The following is a 26,549-nucleotide window of genomic DNA, read 5'->3' as shown; positions in this document are numbered from 1 at the left end:
GTGGAAGTGGTGTGTTGATAGAATTATCTGTTGACCAGTAATCAGCAATTTTAGGTTTTTTTACTAGAGACGTATTATGATAGAAAAAATAAATTTCATTCAATTTTACTGCTACTCATTTGTTCCATAAACTGCCTTTTTTAATTTGTTCAAACATTTTAATTTGTTTATAATTAATTTAGCATACCTTTTGTTTTCTTATTTTATGTTTTATGTTAGTTTCTGGAGAGAATATGGAAAATACATCTAAAAGTGTTGGGAAGTTTCATCAATCCCTGCCATTACTCCACACATTTCAGTGAAATCGGGAAAATTTGGTAGATTATCATCAAAAGACCCTCCCAAATCAGTATCTGATTTTTTTCATATACCGTTTTTTGGTTTGGAGGGACGGGTACTATTTCCTCTTCTGTAGCATGTGTAGAAACAATTGTAGGCTAAGGTGCCGTAGATGGTCCTAGCTGGGAAATGTTTTTGACATTATACATAACCTCTTTATCAGATGAACTTATACTATCTTCAGCAAGGTATAATTAAGATCTTCATCATCTACCTCCCCTTCAGAACCAGAATCACAAATCTGTTCATCCAAAGATTCACATTGTACAATATTGGGATTATTTCTGTTCTATTGAATAGAACTGTCACCATCTGCACAAATATTGCGATCCAAATCAGTTCCATCCATCAAATCCAATAAAATATTAGTATTATTTATATAATGAAAATAACTTATTTTAAATATAAAAGATACAAAAAAAATTAATATTGAAAAACAGAAACTATGACACCACATCAAAACATAAATACACGCCATACTCGTTTATATGTTCAGACAACAGTAATATTTTCTTATATTACTTAAAAAGATCCAGTAGATATAGTTGTTGGATGAATGAATGGTCGGAATATCGACTCATGAGATATACAGATTGTTGAATCATTATACTGGTATCAAACACCTACCATTCAAGTAGATAATGATGTTACAGAGGAAATACAAATGCAAAGGGGAGTAAGGCAAGGATGCATTTTGTCCTCCATGCCTATTTAATCTGTATTCCAAAGCGATATTCAAGGAGCCTCTAAATGAAGACAAAGTTGGAGTTATAGTCAATGGTCGGCCAATTAGTAGTTGGAGGTATGCAGACGACACTGTCATCATAATGGAGACGTTGAGTGATCTACAGAGAGTAGTTCAAAAGATTAAAGATGTTAGTATATGGCCTTAGAATGAACCTCAAGAAGACAAAGTATATGGTGATAACTAGATCACTAATGGCGGGCCCAGAGTTATACATCGACAATGTGATGATTGATAGAACAACAAAGTACAAATATCTTGATACTTGGATAACCAACAACATGGAGCAAACACTGGAAATTAAAACCCGGATAGAAATGGCTAGAAGTGCATTTCTCAAAATGTGTACTTTCTTGTGTGATCGACAGGTCAGATTATATCTGCGGACTAGAATGGTAAAATATTATGTGTTTCCTGTGTTGCTATATGGAATGGAGGCATGGACACTGAAAAACTACACGTAAAAATGCTGGAGGCCTTTGAAATGTGGTGCTATAGACGCACGCCAAGGATATCTTGGAAAGATAATATATCAAACATCAAGGTACTAGAGAATATGAATAGACAACTCAAGATTTTGTCTACAGTACAAACAGGGTAATTACAGTATCTAGGTCATGTAACAAGGACAGAGAAATTCGAGTTGCTCCAGTTGATGGAAGATGGTGGGCAGGCGTAAAACGTTGAGAGACGCAGAATTTCATGGTTGTGCAATCTGAGGGAATGGTTCAGTGCAATGTCCACTTCCGAGTTGCCTCCTCAAAGGTCAAACTAGCGATGATAATCGCAAACCTCCTGAAAGGAGGTGCCACTTAAAGAAGAATGAATGAATTTTTAGTAAATCGACCAATGAACGAGTCTATAATATTGAAAACCAAAAATATGCTTGTATAGCTTTATAATAGATTTTAATACAGAAACCAAAGTTATACTCAGGGTGCGGTGATACAAACAATTTAGGCTATCGGTGAAGACTCAGGCTTCAGGTTCAAAGTGTTAACAGACTGGATTTTCACCAAATTTTTCACAAGGCTACAAAAAACACAAGTTATACCTGTATTGAATTCAAGTGATACAAGATCTTGGAGAACCTGACTTTACCAGATAGCTTCAGTGCTATTGGTGGTTTAAACATTTCATTCAATGTGATTGTTTTATAGACAACATTTTTTATTCTGATTAAATGTAGTTTCATCTTTCTGGATACATTAACAGCCCATATAGTAAGAGTATGAAATTCTGAGAATTCTCAGATTTATCATGAAAAGCTATGCATTCTCAAAACGTTGGGATTTTGTAATAGTTAGACCCATTTTTACATAGAAAAATTAACTTTAAAACATTAATCATAGTTCATTAAAAATTGCACAGCTTTGCTTGAAACTAAAGAGCAAAACCGCTGGTTATAGCAAGATGGTGCTATATGGATTACAATTCATGTAAGGTAAGAAAAGCAAATGTATTGAGCACTTTAAAGAGTTAATGAAATAGTTATTGTGTGTAACGTATTAAATATAAATATATCCATTTATTTGTTCTTTGGGAGTTAATTATGACTGGTTAATTTGTAGTAGGTGAGTTTATTTATATACTTTAATTTATTATGTTTATATTAGTAATAAATACATATATATATATATATATATATATGTTTTTTTTTTCCTTCATAGGATCCCAAGAGCTAGATCAACCTCCTGCAGTGATGAGTGGCAATAGTTCACAAAAAGAGAACAGATATTCAATTGTGAATTCTGGTTCAAGATCATCACATCTAAGTTAGTATGATAGTTTTTTTATTATTATTTAATTTTATGTGTAATCATAAAACCATCTTTTCAAAATTGTAACTTAACCCTTTTAGTACTGAGCAGGCGATTTATCATCTGCACATGCAATGCAGGAAAGACCAAGTGGGCGATAGATTGCTTGGTTGTGAAAGATCGCTGGAGGTTTTGTGAAAAAGACCAAGCAGGTGATCTGCTGCCTGCTTTATTTATTTTTGTTTTTCTAGTTATTTAAGGTGATTTTTGTGCGATATGTGATTATTAGAAGATTCTGTGTAATGTTAATAATACTATTATGAAAATAGTTGACAATCCTGAAAAATGACATAATAATAAAGATATAATCAACATAATTAGTTCTTTGTTTAGAACACTACATGCTGATGTCAGTCCAGTCACAGTCGGGGATGAATGTCATTGTTTACATATGATGAGGCGTGCTGTTTACGTTATTACTGTATTCTTGTCTACATTTAATTCTTTTTTCTGTGCAGTTATGTTACTGGTATTTATTATGTTAGTTATTTTAGTTTTGTTTTAAGTGTGTAATGCTGTATTTAAGAATGGCAGATGAATTTGTTAGAAGCAGTGAAATAGACCATGAACTTGCTCTATTATCACTATTATCTCTGAATATGATATATTCAGTGATAATAGTGACACTGACCCTGATTATAATTATGACCAAGACTCAACATCAGGACCCTTGTTTTTGTCATGCAATATTAGTATGGTAACCAATGCAGGTGAAAGTGAGGTTATGCAGAATTTTTTCAACAGGGTACGCCTACCCTGTTAACAGTTGTACGCCACTCCTGTTAACAGGCAGGTTCTTAGTGACTAAGATTCTGATAGTTCTTATTATAATGATGATGATGATGATGATGATGATGAAAGAGTGTGAAGATATTTCAGATTCTATTCCATGAATATTTGAACACAATTTTGGCTTTCATGAAAATCTTGGCCCAAAACACATTCCTTCATCAGTTAGAAAGTCAATAGACTTTTTCAAATTTTTGTCACTGAAACACTGCTAAACATATTTATAAGAGACACGAACAGTTACGCTAACCAGTCCCTTTCTAACGTGAATTATTGCTACCAGAATTTCACCTCGCAGCCTTCTACAGTCTTGGGTACTATTACAACATTCTGAAATATTGGCATTTGTAATTGTTATCTTTAACATGGACCTTAACAGAAAACTGACAATAAAATCATATTGGAATAAGAATGAATTCCAATTTATTCCATGATTTAGCAAAATGTTTACCCGGGTTAGAATTGAAAATATCCTTGCGTTCTTTCATATGGTTGACAATTCTAAATAACTTAAATTTTATGAACTTGGTCTTGGCCCATCTCAGAAATTTCAACTTCTGGTAGATTACTGCAATAATGTATTTCAATATTACTATACAGTCAACCAACAAATTGGATTGATGAAAGTTTAGTAGGGACTAAGAACCAAACAATTTTAATGTGGTACCTACCAAATAAACACCATCATTGTTGTGGGATCAAGTTTTGGGTTTTATGCGATGCCGTTTTAAAATATTGTTTGAAATTATTTTGCTGTAAAGATGCAAAGTCAACTGAAGACACAAATTGCATAAAATATTTTGGTCTAACATACACTATTGTAAAAAAAATATTTTGGCTTGTAATTACTTGCAAAAAAGGTGTCATATTTATATTGGTTACAATATTATAAAATTCAGTAGCTTCAAAAGAAAATAAAAATACTAGTCAGAAATGTTTTAGCACAACACTTTTAATTCCACTTCAGTTTAAATTGTTTTTCAATCATAGACTGGATGTATTCTTGATACATATATTGCCCTCCTGATGATGTACGTGTTCCAGAAGAAACTTGTGACTAATGTATTTGGACATAGCATAAAGAGTTAATCAACAGCACCAGAATTGAAATCTGTATCTTTATTATTGCCATCAAAATTGTTAGTCAAAGATAAGAATTTTTACATGTGTCCACTAACTGTAAGTACCCCTTTTTCAAGAGGCCACAAAAAATCAGCTATAGTAGATAAAGAGCTGCAATTTGATAAAATGGGATCTCAGACCATGGGGAACCTGCACTGAAAATTGGATTTTACAAAATAAAATTATGATTTATTCATTATTTTTCATGTAAATGAGTTGAAACTTTACACTTTGTTAGAGAAATATATTCTAAAAACAATTGTTAGGTTTCCCACAGTAAAAAAATTATTGTTTTGAAGCTACATCATACCAAACTTGAAAATTATTACAAAAAAAATTTGATATAATTATATATTAACAAAAAAAAAAAAACTGGAAACTTTTATTAAATTAAATAAAAGCATATTAAAATACAAAAATATTGACACCATGATCATGTCAATAACTTATTTTGAAGTAATTTTACAGTGTTTTTACCAAAAGCTTGCAAAATATACTATTTAACCTTAATCTTTTTCAGCAAGTAACTGCGTTTCTCAACTCCTCCAAAAATAAGGTGCTCCCTAAATTGAGAAAAAAATTGTCTGGTCCTAAAAGGATTAAGCTAATTCTCTTTTTTTATTTTATTGTGTTTATATTATTTCAAGAGGCTGTTTACTGCAGCATAATTACAATGAAATTACTTCATATTGGAAGATTATGTAATTTTTTTGAATATCCAGTGATATTCTCAGGTAAACATAACATTGCTAATCGTGTGGATAATATTTCTATTGCTCATGAATTTCTTAGTGTTTTTTTAGATGACAAATTCTCTTGTAATGATCAAGTTGATTTTGTTAGTAAATAAATTAAATCATGTTTTGAGGCGCCTTAATAATGTGCTAAGCTTTTAATTATTTATTATGTTTATGTATATTCCTGTTTGAAATATAATTTCATTTCTTGAGGCTCCTTTAAAAAATAAAATCCAGTTTTCAAGATGTAAAAAGGCTGACAGATCATTGTTTGGCAACTGTCAGTATATATTCATATAGACTGATATTTAAGAAAATTATATGTTAATTTATACATGTGTTCGTATGTATCAATGTGCATGCTTTGCTAAAAAAATATATTTATTTCATCTTTATCAAGTCAGACAACAAAACTCTCTTCAATGTGACAATTATTATATATTATTTTTTATGTTTAATGTATATAATTTCACATTTAGTTGTATTTTTACTAGGGTTAAAGTGGTTGTAACTAATCTAACCCTGTAGGAATTAAGGTAATATATAATCAATTACCTTATAACTTGCTGGTTAATTAGTGTATCAATAGATTGTGGCATTCATGAGATAGAATTGTTTTTATTGGAAATCCATTAGATAGCAATAGCGTACAATAATTTTTTTGAATTTAATTAGAAAAATTGCTATGATGATATTATCTTTCATGTTTTCTGAGATGTTCAATTTCATAATGTAGAACTATTAAGCTGTGTAACATTTTTATTTCCACAATTACTTACAATTTCCATTTCTATAACTATTAAGCTGTATAGAATTATTAAAGCAAGTAACATTTCCAAATGAAATTGCCAGAATGCTTCAGTCTCCTCACATACTTCTATCAATTTGGTCCACATGTGAACTGGATCCTTTGTATTATTAACTTATTAGAAAAAGGAGTTTTTGGCTTACAATATGTTTTTACATTTTCAATGTTTAAGATAGGTTTTGAAATGTGGTCCATAATCCATTTTTTAAATGGAAATAATGTGAAACCAACTTATTTGGCTGGATTATAACCAAAACGGTTCATAAAAATAGACTGTTTATAATTTTTTTACTTTCTTCTGATTTTATACTGATTTTAAAACAGACCAATTCTGCTATATGACAGTGGTGATATTGTTGCAAGAGCTGTGCAATATTGGCTGTTTTCTTAGGTGGCATCATTTTATCAGATCAACATATTTTAAAAGAATACAAAACAGTTAGCATAACTCATGCATCAAAAATTTTAGCTAGAATTCTGTCCAGAAGAATTGAGAGGAGAGTGGAAAAAGTGTTAGGAGAAGACCAATTTGGTTTTAGGAAAGTATAGGGACAAGGGAAGCAATTTTAGCACTCAGATTAATGGTAGAAGGAAGATTAAACAAAAACCCAACATACTTGGCATTTATAGACTTAGAAAAGGAATTTGATAATGTAGACTGGAATAAAATGTTGAGCATTTAAAAAATTTAAGGTTCAAGTATAGAGATAGAAGAACAATTGCTAACATTTACAGAAACCAAACTGCAACAGTAATAATTGAAGAACATAAGAAAGAAGCCATAATAAAAAAAGGGAGTCGACAAGGATGTTCCCTATCACAATTACTTTTTAATCTTTACATAAAATTAGCAGTTAATGAAGTTAAAGAACAATTTAGATCTGAAGTAACAGTGCAAGTTGAAAAGATAATTAAAGGATGCTACGATTTGCTGATGGTACATGGCGTTTCATAATGTTCTTAGGAGATACAAAAATTCAGTACAAAAATGTATTTCACTTACCTAAATGAAAGTTGTACAAGGTGATGCAGGGACTCAAAATTTTTGTTAAAATCTATAATGTTCCATATGTGCTCCTCTGGTGACACGGCACACATAAACACGAAAGTCTAGCTCTTTCCAAACTCGTTCTAACATGTCATTTTCGATAAAGTTGATTGCATTGATTATGAGATCCTTTAGCTCAGCGATATCGTGCGGCATTGGTGGGATAAACACGTTATCTTTCATGTAACCCCAGAGAAAGAAATCACATGGCATGAGGTCTGGTGATCCTAGTGGCCACAGCATTATGTGTTGGTCTTCTTCAAACGCACGTCCTATCCAGTGCCGGTGTAATGTTGCGTTAAGGTACTGTCGAATCTTGTTATGAAAATGGGCAGGACAACCATCTTGCTGGAAAATGAAGTCGTTGAGTAGCTGAGGTATAAGCCATAATTGAAACATGTCCAGGTATATCATGCTGGTTACTGTCGTTTCCATTTAAAAGAACGGCCCATACACTGCCTCACGAGAGATTGCACAAAAAATGTTTACTTTCGGAGAATCCCGAATGTGTTCCACATAAGCGTGTGTGTTTTCAATTTCCCAAACTCACATGTTATGACGGTATTCTTTGCCGCTCATATGGAAAGTAGCTTCATCACTGAAAATTATCTTGTTTAGAAAACCTTCATCTAACAACATGTTTTCCTCCATCAGAAAGACGCTGGATTAATTGAAGATGGTACGGTTTCCATAATAAACGTTTACGGAGAACTCTCCACACTATTGTTTTCGGAATTCCTAATTCTATGCCTGCAGCCACAGTCGATTTTGATGGGCTGCGAATGAAACTGTGCAAGTTTCATTCGCAGTGTTTCAATGTCGAACATGTGCATGCAGCACACGTTCAACATTGACTTCTGAGGTTGATGGACAACCAGTTGATTTTCGCTTGTACAAGCAATTGGTTTCACTGAATTGTTTATACCATGCACGAATTGAATTGTCACTTGGTGGCTCCTTATGATATTTCAACTGAAACGCACGTTGCACAGAAATTACTGACTTTGACAAGTGAAATTCTAACACACAAAACGACTTCTCGCTTCCCGTGGCAGCCATTTTCTGTACTGTCGACGCCTAGCGAGTAAACTAACTGCCTAGTAACTGATTTACTAACAGCCTAGTATATGTGCAAAAAACTATTTGAAGTACTCTTTCGTACAGTACTTGTTTTATTCTTATGAGTGAAATTGTTTTTTGTTAATGAATTTTCAAACTCCGAAGAACATTATGAAACGCCCTGTATAATTCTAGTCGAGCGTAAAAAAAGAATTAAAAGAAACAATGATTGGCATAGATGAATTCCTACGCAAGAACTACTGCTTGAAAATAAACAAGAAAAAAAGAAAGTAACGAAATGTAGTAAGAAATAATGTAGATGTACCACTATATGAAAAAATAGGATGAGAAAAGACTATGGAGGTTGAAAAATTTTGTTATTTGGGAAGTAGAATTTATAAAGATGGACAAAACAGCGATATAAAATTCCGAATTGCCGAATAGTACAAGTAAAACAAGCTTTCAATCAGAAATATAATTTGCTTACATCAAAAATTAATGTAAATGTCAGGAAAACGTTTTTGAAGAGCAGCTTTATATGGAAGTGAAACTTGGATGATTGGAGTACCTGAGAAGAAAAGATTAGAAGCTTTTGAAATGCGGTGTTATAGGAGAATGTTAAAAATCAGATGGATGGATAAAGTGACAAATTGATGAAAAGAAGAAGCATTTGGAAAAATTTAGCCAAAAGAATAGACAGGCTTATAGGTCACATCGTACGGCATCCTGGAAAAGTCACTTTGATATTGGAGGGACCAGTAGATGGGAAAAAGTTTGCAGGCAGACGACGTTTGGAATATGGAAAACAAATTTTTAGAGATGTAGGATGTAGGGAATATACCAAATGAAATGACTAGCATTAGATAAGGAAGCTTGGAGAGCTGCATCAAACAAGTCAAGTGAATGAAGACTAAAAGAAAAAATTAATTAAAATTAATTCAATATTACGACAGTGTTGGTGGAAATAATGTTAAAAATTAATTCTAAAAAATAATGGCGTTTGTTATAAAAATCTGTTTTAACGAATTTAATTCTTCCTATTTTTATCTAAAATTATATTATGAATGTTACTGTGTATGTGCTGCAATATTGCTTTGTATATCTGTGTTACCATTGTAGGTGAAAAACGTCGTGATCGTGATAATATGGCAGTGAGTACAAGTAGCAGTAGCAGCAGCAGCAGTACAAGTACTGGTAGCAGTGCCGGTGCTGTAAGTGGACATAATGTTGAACATATCCAACATAAAAGGTTGGCTACAGTAGAAAAGCTTTTACCAGATCTGAGAATGCCGACAGCACCAACAGTACAGTCTGTTATGCCGTCATCGCCTCAGCCTCCTCCTCAAGTTAAATATTCACTCGATCACATAGGTGCTGGTGGTACAGCTATTGCTGCAGCTGCTTCACAAGCCATTGCTGCAACACAGCAGGTATCTAGACTGTGTATAAGTTCTTATATATGTATTGAGAAATTTTTTATGTCCTCAATGTGTTTACATCAGATTAAATTGTCTGATTAAAAATTCTCTACCTTCCACTTTTATTTTTTATTTAGAATAATAATTTTTTGTGTTTGAAATATTTTGAAAACTAAATTAACGCTTTCCTTTTAAAAGTGTTTAGAATTTTATGGAGTTAGATTGGCTTGATTAAAGTAAAGAAATTAAATTTCTTGAATATCTAATCTCTTTATTAGTAATATTATAACAACAATTAATAATATTATAAATCATTCACCACATGGTAATTGTTAAAAAATATTAATTGTTGAAAATTAATAACAATTAATTAACAATTGTTAAAAATATTAAGATTAATATTAATATTTTCTTAGCACTTTGCCACTAATAAAACAATAGAACTTAATAAAGAGTAAAGGAACTTACTCAAAATAAATACAACAATGTAGAATAACACAATTGTAAAATAGACAAGAATCAAAACTAAAATGAAAATTGAAATAATTCTTAAGAGCTCATTGACATTTGTCATAAATTTTCACCTGCAAGCCACGTGTCTTTATATGATGTAAAGGACCTATCTGTAATGTAACGTAACATATGGGTATCACCTGTAGCTAAAATAAAAAGGCAAATTATATTTTTATTTGGCTTGCCTATCAGCCTCCTCTCTATTTTCATATTATTTCACTTTTTGTTCTTCATTGGAGAAATTGGTAAACAATTTTGTGGAAGTGTTTGTATGTATGCATATCTAGGAATGGTTATACGAGGGTTATTTTTTTTCAAGGTCCAATCGGTTGCGAAATAAAAACCCGCTCAAAAATCAGATGAACCTTTGCGCATATGTGTTGCGCAGTGTCTCTAGTATGGCCTTCAATCACACCGCGTCACTTCGTTTAGTTCTGAACACGCAGCTAGCATGTAAACATCTATACAACAATATCATCTCCCACCAAGTGTAAAGTGCGTGCGGTAATTAGATTTCTTCAGGCTGAGGTGTGTAATGCCGTTGAAATTCATAGACGAATAAGTAATGTGTACGGTGAAACTTCAATGAATAACAGCAAAGTGCGACAATGGTGCAAGAACTTTAAAGCAGGACGTACAGATGTTCATGATGCAGGCGGTCAGGGAAGGAAGCAAGTGTTAACCGATGATTGAGCGAATGGATGAGGCAATTCGAGAAAATCGTCGGTTCACAATTTCTGTTTTGAGTGATTCGTTTCCTGAAATTTCAAGGTCAGCTCTCTACACCATTGTGAGTGAGAGTCTTCAGTACCGCAGACTGTGTGCGAGATGGGTTCCCAAGATGCTTGGGAACATAGGCGGCTCCGTTCTATGATGAGGGTATTGGAAAGTTGGTACCACGCTACGACAAATGTCTAAATCGGAGTGGTGACTATGTAGAGAAATAGGAAAGCTATGTAAGTACTTGTTACAAATAAAAATTTTTTATTTTCACTGTGGTTTTAATTTCGTGACCGATCGGACCTTGAAAAAAAAAATAACCCTTATATTATATAAATAATATATGGTATTGATTTATTTTTATATGCATATTGTTTGCGTAGTTACCTACATTATGCTTTGTATTGTAATAATAAAATAGCGTATGATAAAATATTTTGTTTGGATAATACACATTTATTGTATTTTATTAATTTTCATTTGCTTTATGATAAATTTGGATATTCTTGCATTACTTGTTACTGGTAACACAAGCCTGCGATGTTTGTGTTTTTTAGTTTTGATGATTTTTTTTTGCATTTTTTAACTCTGAATCTGAAAATAACCTTAATTTTTCCATCACGTCAGGATTTTTCACAATCGCAAATTTCAAAATTTGTAAAATGTTGAAAAACTCTGAAAATGTGATATAATAAAATAGATATAATTTTTTTTTATAATAAATTATTATAATATATATTCACTTTTTTAGCTTGTACTATGAATTCTTGTAACTAAACAGTTCAGTGGTCTGAAGAGGAGGCCAGGGGGCACCATTGACCCCTTAATTTCTAATGAAAATTGCCGTAATATAAGCCTAATTTCTATTATAGTGCATTTTTAAATTAATTTATTTTTATTTATTTAATTAATTTTTATGAGGTATGTCATGCCTTTGGAAACCATTCCCCCTCTACACCCACTTGTAATGACAAAGTATGTAAAATGCTTACAATTTTCTTCCATATGTTGAGGTTTCTTTGAACAGCTTATATTCTATGTTCCTTCTATATTCTTTATAGAGTTTATCTAGGTGTAACATCCGGCAAATTCTGCCATCATCGTAGTAGTCCATTTTCCTTAATACCTCCTTTTCATTTCTTTCATGTCCTGATATCTCTCAACCATCTCTTTGCTAACAGCACCCAGATTTTCAGGAAAATAGTTCACATGTGAATTCAGGAAGTGAACCTTCAAGCTCATGGAACAGCCTAAATTCTTTACTTGCGCAGCATGTTCTCAACGGTTGGTTTGAAGTTTGGATCCTTCTTATTGGCCAGAAACTTTGGTTACTACATCTTCAAAGGCTCCCCAGGCTTCTTTTTCTGCAGCTTTTTGTTTCTCAAAATTACCATCTATGAGAAGTTTTCTAATGTCAAGACCAGTAAAGACACTCTTTTAGTTTGATGGTTGATAAGACTGGAAATTTTTCACAGATATATTTTAAACATTTACCCTCTTTTGGTAAGGCTTTGACAAATTGCTTCATCAAGCCTAACTTGAAGGAGAACTTTATTTGTATCTGTGAGCTTTTTGGAGCACATTTTTGATTCCAGGTTCTAATGAAGCTCTTTTTGGCCAATCTTTCCTTATTCAGTGATTTTCTCTGTCCCTGCTGTTCCATTCACACAAAAGGCAAGGAAACTTTGTGTGTCCTTGTTGTCAAACAACAATATTATTTTGAGATATAAAACTTCAATATTGAGATATAAACTTCAATATTATTTTGAGATTATTGCATGTAATCCACTTATTATTGTCATATTTAGTTTTATTGAGAACGAACTCCAAATTACCGTAAACCTTTTTTAAATAGGCAGAGTATCTAATAGGTATTGACAGATACATATTCCCATTGTGAAGAAGGACAACTTTGAGGCTTCCTTTGGACAAATCTATGAACAGTCTCCAGTTGGTACTTTCATAGGAATGTTGAATCGAGTCAAAAGTCCACATACATCAGTGCAGAAACTAATTCTCCTTCTTTTAAATTCTTTTTTCTGTACCTGAACCAGGAAAATGAGATGCCAGCTGCTAGCAGGTTCTTCTGTTTAAGCCTCGAACTAAGCAATTTTGAATTTTCTTTGGTCAATGTAAGTCTCGAACCAAATTGTTTAGTTCAGACTGTGTATAAAACTTTGGTGCACAGCTATCTCAGAGTTCATACTCTTCAAGGTTTTCTTCATTTAAATCATTTGTGGAACCATCTATTTCAGGTAAATTTTCTGGTGGAATTGGCTCTGGTACATCTGGACCATGAGGAACTGGGTGTAAAGTGGATGGCGTATTTGAATAGACGATTCTTTTTTTATTCTTCAAATTGAAACCATGAACACCAGTCGAACAAAACTATCAATCGTTGGTGTGATTTCGTGGCTCTCACCACACCATTGGAACTCTAAATTAGAATGCTTGTTATTCACCCTTTGATCACATCTTAAGTGCTTCAACACATGTGTAGCAAATGTAGTGGGGTGTCCAAGTTTTGTTTTGATCTCCTACTTACACTCTGAAATATGTGTGGTGCACTTCACAAATGAAACTTGTTATATTTTTTTTTTGCTTTTCCACAACTAACATACCACAAATGTAACAAAAAGAAACTGCAGAATTTTTGCAGCTATTTTGAAAACGGAAAGTTTGCTTTATGGCCAGAAAATATATTTTCCACTGACAAAAACGATCATGGGGGATGGAAAAAAGCTTGATTCGTGCACGCTGATGGTTGAAACAGTACTGATAGTAGAAACAGTACTTGACAGCTATCTGCACAACGTGCAGATAGCTGTCAATAAACATGTTGCTTCTTGTTAAGTCTTGTCACAACCTGTCAGCTAAGCTGTCAACTCTATGCTTTAACTGAACATTAGAGAGCCAACTCTCACACTGTCTCGTCATCTTCAACCCAATCCCCCCCTGGCCCACCTCTTCAGACCACTCAGCTGTTTCGCTACAAGAATGCACAGTATAAGCTAAAAAAGTAAATATATTGCATTAATTTATTATTTAAAAAAATCGTTTTATAGTATCACATTTTTGCAATTTTACAAATTTTGAAATGTACAAAGAAATTGCGATTTACAACTCCTGACATGATGATAAAAAATGAAGTATATTTTTGAATTCAGTCCTAAAACATACATAGAAATCAATTATCAAAAGTTAAATACATTACACAACCCAAATTTTGCAGGCTTGTATGATTTATTGTGATTTAATTAAAAATATTTTTTTAATATATTTATTTATTGTTTAGTTTATTGTGATAATGTTTCTCTTAATTTTAATTACGTATATAACTGAGTATACATAATAATTTCCTTTTCTAAATTTATTAATATTGTACAGTATTTTAAGTTAATGTTATGGCACTTTTTTTTAAATATCAGTTGTAATGTAATACTAACATAAACGGGGTTTATAAAATATGTTATCCAAAATTTCAACAGTGTTTTCATAATATCCATACAAGAAAAAATTCCTTTAAATAAACATAGATCTAGAAATCTCTTTTTTAGACCTTACTGTGATTTTATTTTATTATTTTTTTTGAATAGAAATTTAAATCTCCAGAATTGATTTATTTCATTGAAATTTGGTTTACTTTTTTTTAAGTAATATTCTCTACAAAATAAATAAATATGGAAATAAGTAATAACTCCAGTAGGTATCAAGTAACTAAGTATGCATCACATTGTAATGCTTAAAATTTTACTACAAAATTATTATTTTTTTTTTAAATCAGATTTCATATGGTTGAATTTATTTATTTATTTATTTAACCAGCAAATACATTGAGTTAAGTTTAAGTATACAAAAATATATGAAACAAACTCTCAGCCTATAGAGGTAATCTGAGTTACCTGTTCATAGTTCTGGTATCTTATAGCTAAATAACAATCAATAGTTAAAGTAATCTTATTAAATTCACCTTTTCCCCTTTATCACCCACAATTCAGTTAAATATGTGTATATAATTAATTACAAATGTAACAATTTTAAAATTTTCATATTCATAACACTCTAATTATAAATTTATGTTCTTAGTCCTGATCCACTTTTATCACTTTGGTTTTAATACTTTTTACTGACGAATTGATATTTTTCAGCTCAATAGGCAGTTGGTTGAAATATTTCACAGCAATGTACTTGTTATTTCTTGCAGATAAAATCTTATTGATTCTTGGAATTATTATGCTTTTATTTCTCGTTTTGCTGTTTGATTGTAGAAATTTATTTCTTAAATCATTGTAATTGTGAATAACTGATTCAATAATGAAACATTCTGTTATGTTTAAAGGCACTATTGTGATTATTGTCTTTAAAACTAATTTTAAACATTCTCTTCTGTAATGAGATCAAGGTATTAATCCCATTAATTACCATAAGCGCCTCCCCACGCTATGATGCCATATGTAGCAATACTATGAAATAAAGCAAAGTAGATTGCTATTGTAAATTTACAATGTACAATTGCAAATTTTAGTTTAAATTTATGCTTAAATTTCAAAATAATTTTGTGCCAGTTTTATCCTCTATACCATTCAAATAGTTGATAATAATGCTATACCACTGACCCTCCTCTCAGACAGAAACATTAATTTAATATTTTTCAAATATACTTCAATCGTTTTATAAATTTGTAAACTTAAAAACATTGTTCATTTTAGAGTTTCGAACAGAGTAACAATACATGGTTGTTATTATTATTTAAAAGATTAGCAATGAATGATACTTCTGTACAAAGTATGTCAAATCTGTATAAAATTGTAAAACAGCTGACATATTTGCTATCTGTCAGGCATTTCACATACTGGCATTAGGAAAAATCCCTAGATGGTAATTTTTATTGTAAAAAGATTCTTACAGTTATTTTACGCTTACTGATATATATTTTTAATTATTTCACTTTAGTGTGCTGTTTTTCTCGACCGTTATGTAAATACTCCCATATCCACCTTATTCCTAAAGTCTTACCTCTTTGTATCTCTTCTGATTATAATAATCAAAAGGATTTGATCCTTTGATGTTTCTAAGGTTTTGGAGAAATTTTTCAGAATCAATTTACACAATAATGCTTTTGCAAAATTTCAATCTTGATTTAATTTGCACTGCAGTACTCCTACGTTTTGTTGAAGGTGACATTCATTATGTGATGGCTCCATCGGAAATTAACTCTGTTGCCTTATTTGATTTCTCCTGGGCATTACATTTTATTGTACAAGCTTGAAAAACTCAACGTGGATTTTTCAAATCAGCAGTAAAGTGGTAACTATAACTGAATGAATGTCTTCCTATGACTTCAGGTGTTCCCTATGTATTTGTTTTGTGGCAACTCTTATTTTGTTTACTCCTTGATGATATTGTTACTGATGATTTACAACTGAATTGCACGTCTTTTTGGTGTATTTGTTAATTGCAGTCAAAATGGCAAATTTTGATGTGGCCTGCTTGGTATTTGAGCTAAGGCTCTAGATTTTTTACTTAATACCAATAAGCCAAAGGCTTTGATTGGTGTTTTATAGCTGATGTTAATATTCAGTATGTGCTTTGGTGGAAAGTGTTGCTCTTGTGTATGATAAGTATGTTAGGATGTTCAGATTGACAAAACTTTCAGTTTGTGTAAGTAAGTGACTTATGTTTGTAACCAGCTAAAAGGTTTTGTTGGTATCAAAAAAAGAGCTGAGTACTTTTTATTTCTCTGTCTATTCAAATAATTTTTTAAGATACTGATTATCGCATTTTAAAATTATTGTTGTATTGTTTACAATGATTTTTCTGGATAATAAGTATTAATAATTTTTGCAATATGCTCTGAGGTTTGTTTTTGATATTAGGAGAGATTACCATATTATTCCTTATTCAGACAGCTTATTTTATAGGTAAAATTTTGTATAAGTACTTACTAAGAGTTTATTTATTTAAAAGATTCTCTTAAATTCTTCCCTTTGCATTGAACTGTAATTTTTGATGATCATTCATTGTGACTTGACAGTTTTTAAGGTGTAGGTTACTCTACCAAAAGATTTATTCATATTATAATCCACAGGTTCCTTCAAGAAAAGTCTTATTGAAAACTTGTAATCTTTTTTAATGATTTTATGTTTTTTTTCTTTTTTATGACTGGTTTTTTTAGTTTATATTTTATTTTTTCCTGGTTTGTATAATTTTTTATTTTATTTTGTATTTTTTTAATACTTTGGGGTTGCCTGTGGAGTACATGGCAAAATAAAGAAAATCAGTAATTTTCCTGAAAACCTTCATGTCAGGGAAAATAATATTAGAGGGCTCAATAATAATTTCACCTAATCCTTTGGAAAGAGTTGCAAAGAAGGGAAGCGTCCAAATCATTTGCTATTGAGTTAAGTTGGCAGGTGTGCTTCCTGCTGGTTTTCCTTTTTTAAGAGTCCTCTATAATTTGGGAGGCTTCGTTATATTTACCTGGTCCTTTTTTTTATCTTAAACCTTTACAGTGAGAGCGTCTGAAATTTTGGATTTAATCTTTCTAGTTTTTTACAGATGATGGCTTAGATTTTTATGATGTAGAGTTTTCATGCTCTGACTAAAATTTGAAGTGTCTCATTGATTATGTACTCAACCATATTTATTACAGTTAATTGTATATTTCTTATAATCTGTTTTGTACCATGTATCTGCTTAGGTGATGAAGCAGCATGAACATAACACTGTCTGTTTCAGCATTTTACTGTTGATTGTTTCATGCTTCAAAATAATTTATCTTCTATAGGAAAAAGTTTTTATAGCTTCTTAATTTATATTATTCCTATGGCTATTTTTTGTGCTAGGCATTTTGTGGAATGAGTTAGATGATGTCTTTTACAATTGATACATGAAGGCAAATTCTGCGTATTTCATCAGGATGGATTTACACAGAAATGTGTGCACACATATATATTTACCCACACACACACATGTATGTGCGCACATGTTTCTTCTTGGGTATCTGATATCAACAGTAAATGCACCAGTATGCATGCGATGCAACTGCTGCTTGACTGTGCGACGCATTCTTGTGGAATGCAAACGTTACGCAGCCTTGAGTCGTAAATTTAAATTGCCCAGGAATTTTCATCACATCCTGGGTAAAAATAAAGAAGTTTAGGACCAGGTGTTTATGTTTCTCTGGGGTGCTAATATTTTACATACGTTTTAATAGTGTTTTTAGGTTTTTTTTACAGTAGTTTTATGTTTTGTGTCTTAACATTTTAGTTTAAGTTTTTTGTTTTGTCTTTGTTTTTAATATTTTAATTTTGTTCTTAAATTTCCACTTTTTATTTTTTTTATTTTTTTATTTTTTATTTTAAGTTTTTATTTTTTTTTCAATTTTTGTTATTCTATTAGGTTTTATATTTATATTTCATAGTTTGTTTTCTGGATGTTTTTATTAAATTTTTAATTGTGGATTTTTAAAGTTTAGTTTTTTTAAACATACATATGTCATGTTCAAGCAATGATAATGTCAAAATGTTTTTCGCCCAGAAAAAAGGCGAATAAAAAATAATCTTAATTGCTGACATCTATAGCAACACAATGATATTGAAATAAAAACCTCTCGCATCTAATTGATATATTCCAGCACATTTTTTCTCTGACGTGACAGTCTGTTTAAAAGATATATAGGCAAATGTCAGTGTCTGATTGTTTCTTCTTATATTTAATTTTCTGCATATGTCCTCTTTGCAAATTTAACTCTTCAGTGACTCCATCCTTGGAACAATTCAAAAGATCTCTGTACACAGTAACACTAAACATTGTTAAAATTTACTCAGCAAATTTTTATATTTTTGTTTTATGTATAAATGCATCAGTAAGAACTGAATGCTGAATTTTAATGAAAGGAGTTTATCAAAGATTTTGGCAATTAAATTTTCCTTTTTTGATGAATAATGGAAAACTAACAGTTTACTTATCATTTAAGCAACCAATAAGTGTGAATTTTAGATATCAGTTTTGTCAAACTGCTGTTTGTTTGCTTCATGTGCTATAATTTTACTGATACAATTGTAGCCTTAAATATTTAAAAAAATAGTTAATGACAGACATTTAATGATTATGTACTGCTGTGTGTTCTATAATAAACTGAAATCAGCTCATACTTCTGGTGTTTTCTACTCCTATACTATCAAAAATTTAGAGCTCTGAAGGGTAATAAATATTAGATGAATCATGTATTTATAATTATATTGTAATAAGTGTTTAGTTAGGTAACTCTAATTTTAAAAAAATCTAAGTGTTCATGGAGATTTTTACAATTTTATATAATGAAGTCAATGATAGTCAGTTGGAGCGTTTTTTTTGTAATTTTTTTTCTTAAATCAAGGTGATGGGACTTACTGGACATTGCATTATACTCATAAAGTTTACCAAACGTATAGAGTGAATTGTAAAATTTCACAATGGTCATTGCTGTATCTTACATTTATATTCTGCACCCACTGCAAAGTTAAGAAGTGTGCTATAGTTAGCATATTTCTGCAATAAAATACAACATATTGTACTTATACAAAAGTACAATATGTTGTATTTTATTTTAAGTGTTTGACTTATATGTCTATGTTTAAGAAATTTTTCCTTTATGATGCTTTATGGCATTTTCTGAAACACATTGTTTTATTTTCAGATTAATGAAAAACCTACATTTCACTACCTGTCAAAAACTCATATAATTCTTGTACATTTTGGTTTTTAGTCCTGTAATAATGTTTTCAAATCATTTTCAAATTGAATCTTTAGGGGAAAAAAAGTATGATTACTGAAATCACAAGCAATTTGTTTTTACTAATTTTTCTTTAATTATTTTAATGAGATAATCATTGTCAGAAAGCCATCCACTGTGCTGATCATACTGAATGAATATTTTCATCCTTCATTTAATTATACTATCCATGATGTAACATAAAAATGCTTTAAAAAACCTGACATGAGCTGATAAAAATAGTTTCAAAATGGTATAGAGGTCTAGTCATTTGATATAAGACCATCCAATAATTATAGTATACCAAAATAGTAACATATACTAAAATTATCCACAAATAGTAGTAGTACTGGGTTTAATTTGAAGATTCTATTTCTAATCTGATTTCTGAAATTTTCTCTTGTAGTGTTATTTTTTATTTTATTAGTCATTTCTTTCTGAACAGGGCTATAGGAATTATTTTACAGTTTGAACAGTGTTGTAGATAAAATCACAATTTCTTTTATTGATAGAGATTGATCCATCTGCACAATAATTTGTGTAATGGTAATATATTTGATCTAGTGTCAGTTTTTATAATCTGCGTTCAATAATTAAGTAACTTTAGAGCTTTACCTATATTAGTGTAAGTAAAATTTAAATTATCCTATAAGTTCGTAAAAATACTGTGAAAATGTTTTTTTCAGTTTGGGCGCCAGCCTTAAATCGGTAAGGCGAGCAATATTTAAACAGTAACTTGGAACAGGACATGAAACTTCTCTTGGAAGTATATTAAGTATATATTATATTAAGTATTATTATATTTCTGCTTTGATACAAGTTTTAAATCACACTTTTATGCCATTATTTGCTGTTCGTGTAACAAGAACATTGCATAAAAATTAATTATTTATTCACATAAATTTTATCTCTTTACTATTTATGTTTTTAATAGATGCAACAAGGTAGACGTACAGCCAGTTTGAAGGCATCTTATGAAGCAATACATTCAGCTGGTCAACATGGCTCAACAGTTAGTGCTGGTTCACAAGGTCAAGGGCATGAAATTAGCATCAGTAAAGAGCTTGCAGGTGCTGCTCAGACAGCCATTGCTGCTATTCAAGACACTCATAAAAAACATAAGAAGTATGTGAAAACTTTTTAATTGTTTTTCAGTCTATTAAAATTTACTTGAAATTTGCAGTTAATGTTATATCAAAATTGGCGTTTTGATAAGGGGTATTATGTTTTCTAGAAGTCTGTTATAATAAGTGTTGACAGAAATTCAAAAAATGTTTATTTTCAAATAATATTAGTAGCTGTCGTAATGTGAATTGGAGACTTGGCCATATGAATTTTTTTTCACAACTGTACTCTCATTTGCAGATATGTATTGTTATATTTATCTCTTAGTTAGTTATTTTTGATGAAGAAGGGTAGTTAACGAAGACTATCTTGTTTCATTATTATTTCTTTTCTTTTTTTTAAACAAAGAACATTTTTATTTTACAATTTAAACTGTAAAGAAAAATGGTATGACCCAATTTTAAATTAAGATTGAAAGACATTGTTATTAAGTTAATAATTATTATTATATTTTCAGCTAAGAACAGTACAATTTCTATGTTGTGTACTGTATACCTTTCTAAGCTTCATTGTTATATTATATGTTGACGTGTTTCAGAACAACTGCATTGTCAAAACTTATTGTACTGGTACTTTTAAATTACTGTTAGTCTTTATATAGTAACCCACCAGCAGCTTGGTCTAGCTGTGAACTTGTCATCGCTGATCAGCTGATTTCAACATCAAGGGTTCTAATCTTCAAATACTAGTAAATCCAGTTATTTTTATACAGAATACTAGATTGTGGATTTTATTATAAATTATGGATTTTATTTTTAACCTCTACGACTACCATTAGGTATAACTTCAAACGATGAGGTGAATGACAATTTTTGTAGAGTGTGAAAATGCCTTGCTTGACTGGGATTTGAACCTGGGACCTCTGTATGAAGGTCCGAGACGCTACTCATGCCTTGGAGGCTGGCAGATTGTGGATTTTTGTTTCAATTAACCACACATCTCAGGAATGGTCTACCTGATACTGTACAAGACTACACTTCATTTAAATTCACACATATCATCCTCTGAAGTAATACCTTAAAGCGGTTCTGGAGGCTAAACAGACAAAAAAAGGTCTTTATATAGCGTTTAGTCAACGCCCCTCTCTTAAATTTGATGTCATATCTTATCTGGCTTTCTTCTTGTTTATTTGTTATTAATGGTTATACTGATCTTTTAATTTTATTTATGTATTTCCTGTTTTCATTAAATTGAGGTTCTTGAAAAGAATATCTGCTTGATTGTTGGGCTGTTCATTTATGATCATTTTATTGTTTCTTTTTAATTTAAAGATTTCAAAAATGATTAATGATTATAAATTTAAATCATTTTAAAATTATCATTTTATTTTAAAATAATCATTTTTAAATTGATAATTTAATGATTTAAAAAATTTAAACTTTCAAAAATGATCATTCTTCCTTTTTTAACACAGTTGTGAATTAATTTCATTGATTTTTTCCATTTTCATTGGGGTGTCCTTTTTTTATTAAATGCATTGCATAATTAAAATCTTGTTTTTTATTTTTTAACGTATCTCATGTGTTCGTTATATTTTTATTTTCTTCCTGTTTGTCTAATGTATGTTGCATTCCATTTACATTTTATTTTGTGTATTCTATTACTGTTGTAAATTTCCTTTTATTCTATATTACTATTAAAAATCTTTTTTAGTGTATTATTTGTATTTATATCCATTTTTATATTATATTTACTAAAGAATTGTTTAATTGGGTAAATATCTTTCCCAGTAAATGTTAATTTACGTCATTTAAAGGTTTCTTTATAGTTTTTTTTTTGTTTTAATTTCGCTTCTTTTATTTCTATTTTTATTCATTTTTTTGATAATTTCTTTTTTATACCCATTATTTTCTGCTATATGAAAAAGTGGAGCATAAATTAGTGGCTTTTACATAGAAACCATAGCAAAAAAACTGTATAAAAAAGAAGTATAGTTATGAAAATTCTTAGTTAATTGCATTTTCAGAACTTTATTTTACTTTTTTCTGTGAAACTAGTCATCCTGTTAGGTTTTTTCCTATGATGAATTTTACAAAATTTTATTTAATGATGTAATGTAACTAGTTACACAATTTCTAATATTTTAATTATGAAATATTATTCTTGTAATGAGTGGCATGGTTTTAGAAAAGAAAATTCTGATAATTATTGAATGTTTCATGGGAGCCTGGCAGAATACTAAATTGTTCATTTATTCAATTCTCTTTTCATCAGAGATGAACAGAGTTTTCTTTGGAAACTCTTATCATATGTATGCTTTTGGGTCTTTGATTTCAGGAAGTCAAGTTTGTCAACTAGTAGTTCTTCAGGTGTCCAAGTTGCTGTCGGTGGTAGTTCTAGCCGTGTTATTATTGATGTCGCTTCAAGCAGTTCAAACTCAAGTTGTGTGTCTGGTACCAGTTCAGGTGTTAGCGGTGTACCACCTACATCACAAGGTGTTTCTGCAATACCAGCAAGCCCACAAGAATCATCAGAACGTAACACTGACGTCACTTATGATCCTAATGAGCCACGTTATTGTATATGTGATGAAGTTGCTTTTGGTGATATGGTTGCTTGTGATAATAAAACTGTAAGTATCTTTTTATCACTGCTCTTATTTTTATCTGTATTATATAAAACATTTACAGTATAAGGCATGCTCCTAAATTTTAATACACATTTTACCTGCTCTTTTGATTCTGTACCATTGTAAACTCAAAGAAAATAAATTAGCTTAGTTTTTAAAAAATTGTTTTTGGGAAATTTGATTAACTTACTGAGTTAGAAGATTCTATTAAAACGTTATAGTTACCAGATAGTTATAATGTCAGTGATGTCAAAAAATAAAAAAATTTTTTGAAGAAATAGCAGTTCCAAAATAGGGCTTAGTATAGCTATGTTTCTCTTTGTTGCCCTGAAGATGGGCAACATGTTACATTATGTTACATTCAGGAATGCATAAGATCAATAAATAAATAGCAGATTTATGTATAAAAATCACAATCAAGAGTAAGATTTGAAAAATTATTCTGCAATATTTCTGTACTCAAAAAGTGGACTTTGTTCTGTCTATTTCATGATAATTGTTTTTGTATTACATATTATGTATGACAGGTTATCCAGAAAGTAAGTTCAAAGACCTATTAAAAATATCAAAAACATACATAAAAGTTTTATTGCTTTTGAAGTACAAAAATCTTACTCTGTTTTTGTAAATACTTCCTAACCTGTTGAGGCACATATCAAGTAGGATAGATGCTGTAATACTTATCATAGAATAATGCCACCTGCAGCGCAAGTCACATATTGATGATTTTTTTGACTTCGCCATTATTTGACTACACAGGAACATAATGAGATAGTCACTAGGTATAAGGTCTGGGCTGTGCAGAGGATGATTGAATTGTTCCCACTGAAGGTCATGACAAAACGTTGCATTATGGTGGCAGCATGTGGATGTGCATTGTCATGAACCAACATAATGCCCAGTCAAGCAGCCACATCACTTCTCCTGGGTCACATATGACAATTTTTTCACTTGTTTGCAATAAACAGCAGTATTGATTTCGCAGCCTTGAGGCAAGATGTCGAAAAACAAAACTGCTTTTTGGTCCCAAAACACTGTGCACATGATCTTCCAAGTGGAAAACATTGGCTTCATCTTTGTGGATGAAAGTATGTCACAGTCTAAAGTTTCATTTCAGGCATTATGTGTCACACTTTTGACTCATGCCTCACAGTAAACATACACTCAAGAAGATGTCATATTCTTCTACTTACAGAGTCAAAAATTACAAGCTGCTCAATCATTACATTAGCATCTCAGGCACCTAGCATGTACAAATCAAAAATTCAATTTTTCAGATTCAGTTTGAAAATTTATCATAAGAAAACAGAATCATCAGTTTCCTTTAATCTTGTCATCAACTGCATGCACCAAATCATCGGTAATCAAAGACAGTTGTATGCTCTGTTCATCATTGTGTACATTATCATGCATGCATAGAATTGCAATTGTAGCATTGCAGCAGCAATATGTAAAAATGGGACTTATACCTATTATTTAGAAAAAGTATTCAATTTTATTGTAAAAAATGTTATCATATACAAATATCTGATAAATATATGCATCCACCTGTTGCTAAGGTAATAAAGTACATTTGTAGCACATTGTGACCAGTTGACAAGGAGAGGGATTTTGTTCTTTTCTAGTTTCAAAATATAAAATTTTAAAAATGATTAATTTTATTCAATCAAGCTTTTTATGAAAATATAAAAGAAAATGACTCATCTAACATAAGAGTGGGAATGAGACACCATATAAGTAATAATATTATGATTTTAAATTCTAGATTGTTGCTTTATATATATTTACTTGTAATAGTAGAACCCTCATACTGACTTTTTAATTTGTCTAAAATAAAACTATTCAAAATATACTGCGCTTGAAGTTTTATTTCACATTTTTAATAATTTATTTTGCATGATTCACAAATTTTTCATTCTTACTATAGATGTATTAGATAAATAGTTGCTAATAATTAATTTTTATCAAACATATTTATATATTGAAAATTGCTGAAAAATAGTAAAACTTGCTGAAATATTGTAAGGAGCAGTTTCTAATATCAGCATATATGTAATTAGTTGTTATAGCATATGTAATATCCAGATGTTATATCTTAATTTATGAATGTCGTAACAGAAACTGGATGAAGAATAATATTAATCACAATTATTATTTTATAATGTATATTATTTATTTTATAATGTATATTATTGTTTCACGATTCAGAATTTTATTATTATGAGCTATGTAATAAAAAGTATAAAAATTATATTTTTCCAAAATATGAATGTTTATATATGTACAGACCATTTTACCTGGCATTTATGTTAACTTAAATGTTTTGTTTATTTTCAGTGTCCATATGAATGGTATCATTATCCTTGTGTTGGTATCACAGATCCTCCAAAAGGTAAATGGTATTGCCCTCAGTGTACAGCTGCTATGAAGAGACGTGGATCTCGTAAAAATTGAATTAATATTTTTTTGTTTAATGTGGATTCAAGCTTTGTTTTTGGAAATTTTTTTACTACTATTGTTGTACAATTTACATATATTAGTGACTGACTGAATATGAATATGACTGAATGTGATAACTGTAGTAGTTTTAATTGCGCAATTAATTTTATAACATTTTTATTCTTTACTCTTGTGGGATGTGTGTATGATTTTTTATTGTGAAGTATTTCAGTATTTAATGGCATATGATTTTTTATTGTGAAGTATTTCAGTATTTAATGGCATTTAATAAAGATATAAAACTTGCAATATATGTTAATTATTTTATTACCCTTTTTCTGTGTGCCCTTTATAATTGCTTGCAACCGATTGATTATAAAAAAAATGTTGTGTTTACTTCCTGTTTAATGTGGATTCAAGCTTTATTTTAGGAAATTTTTTTACTAATACTGCTGTACAATTTACATATATTAGAGTGGCTGAATATGAATATAACTAGAGACAGGATTATATGCAACATAAAAAGCTTGAAATATGCATGAA

At 30.5% G+C, this 26,549-nt stretch overlaps 1 protein-coding gene across 1 annotated transcript in view; it reads left to right on the top strand.

Annotated features, from left to right (window-relative positions):
• The window catches only part of Ing3 (Inhibitor of growth family, member 3), a 41,836-nt gene extending 15,527 nt beyond the window's left edge, over positions 1 to 26,309 (top strand). The window contains exons 5-9 of the mRNA XM_075361814.1: positions 2,755 to 2,859; positions 9,587 to 9,897; positions 20,808 to 20,998; positions 23,276 to 23,570; positions 25,905 to 26,309. Of these exons, the coding sequence (XP_075217929.1) occupies positions 2,755 to 2,859; positions 9,587 to 9,897; positions 20,808 to 20,998; positions 23,276 to 23,570; positions 25,905 to 26,021 (1,019 nt within the window). The 3' untranslated portion in view covers positions 26,022 to 26,309. The remainder of the gene's footprint in view (positions 1 to 2,754; positions 2,860 to 9,586; positions 9,898 to 20,807; positions 20,999 to 23,275; positions 23,571 to 25,904) is intronic.
• The last annotated feature ends 240 nt before the right edge of the window (positions 26,310 to 26,549 follow it).

The sequence above is a fragment of the Lycorma delicatula genome, chromosome 1, assembly GCF_047948215.1.
Source record: "Lycorma delicatula isolate Av1 chromosome 1, ASM4794821v1, whole genome shotgun sequence".
Lineage (NCBI taxonomy): Eukaryota > Metazoa > Arthropoda > Insecta > Hemiptera > Fulgoridae > Lycorma > Lycorma delicatula.
The sequence above is the reverse complement of the archived record's forward strand: the minus strand, read 5'-3'. Positions and strand labels throughout refer to the sequence as shown.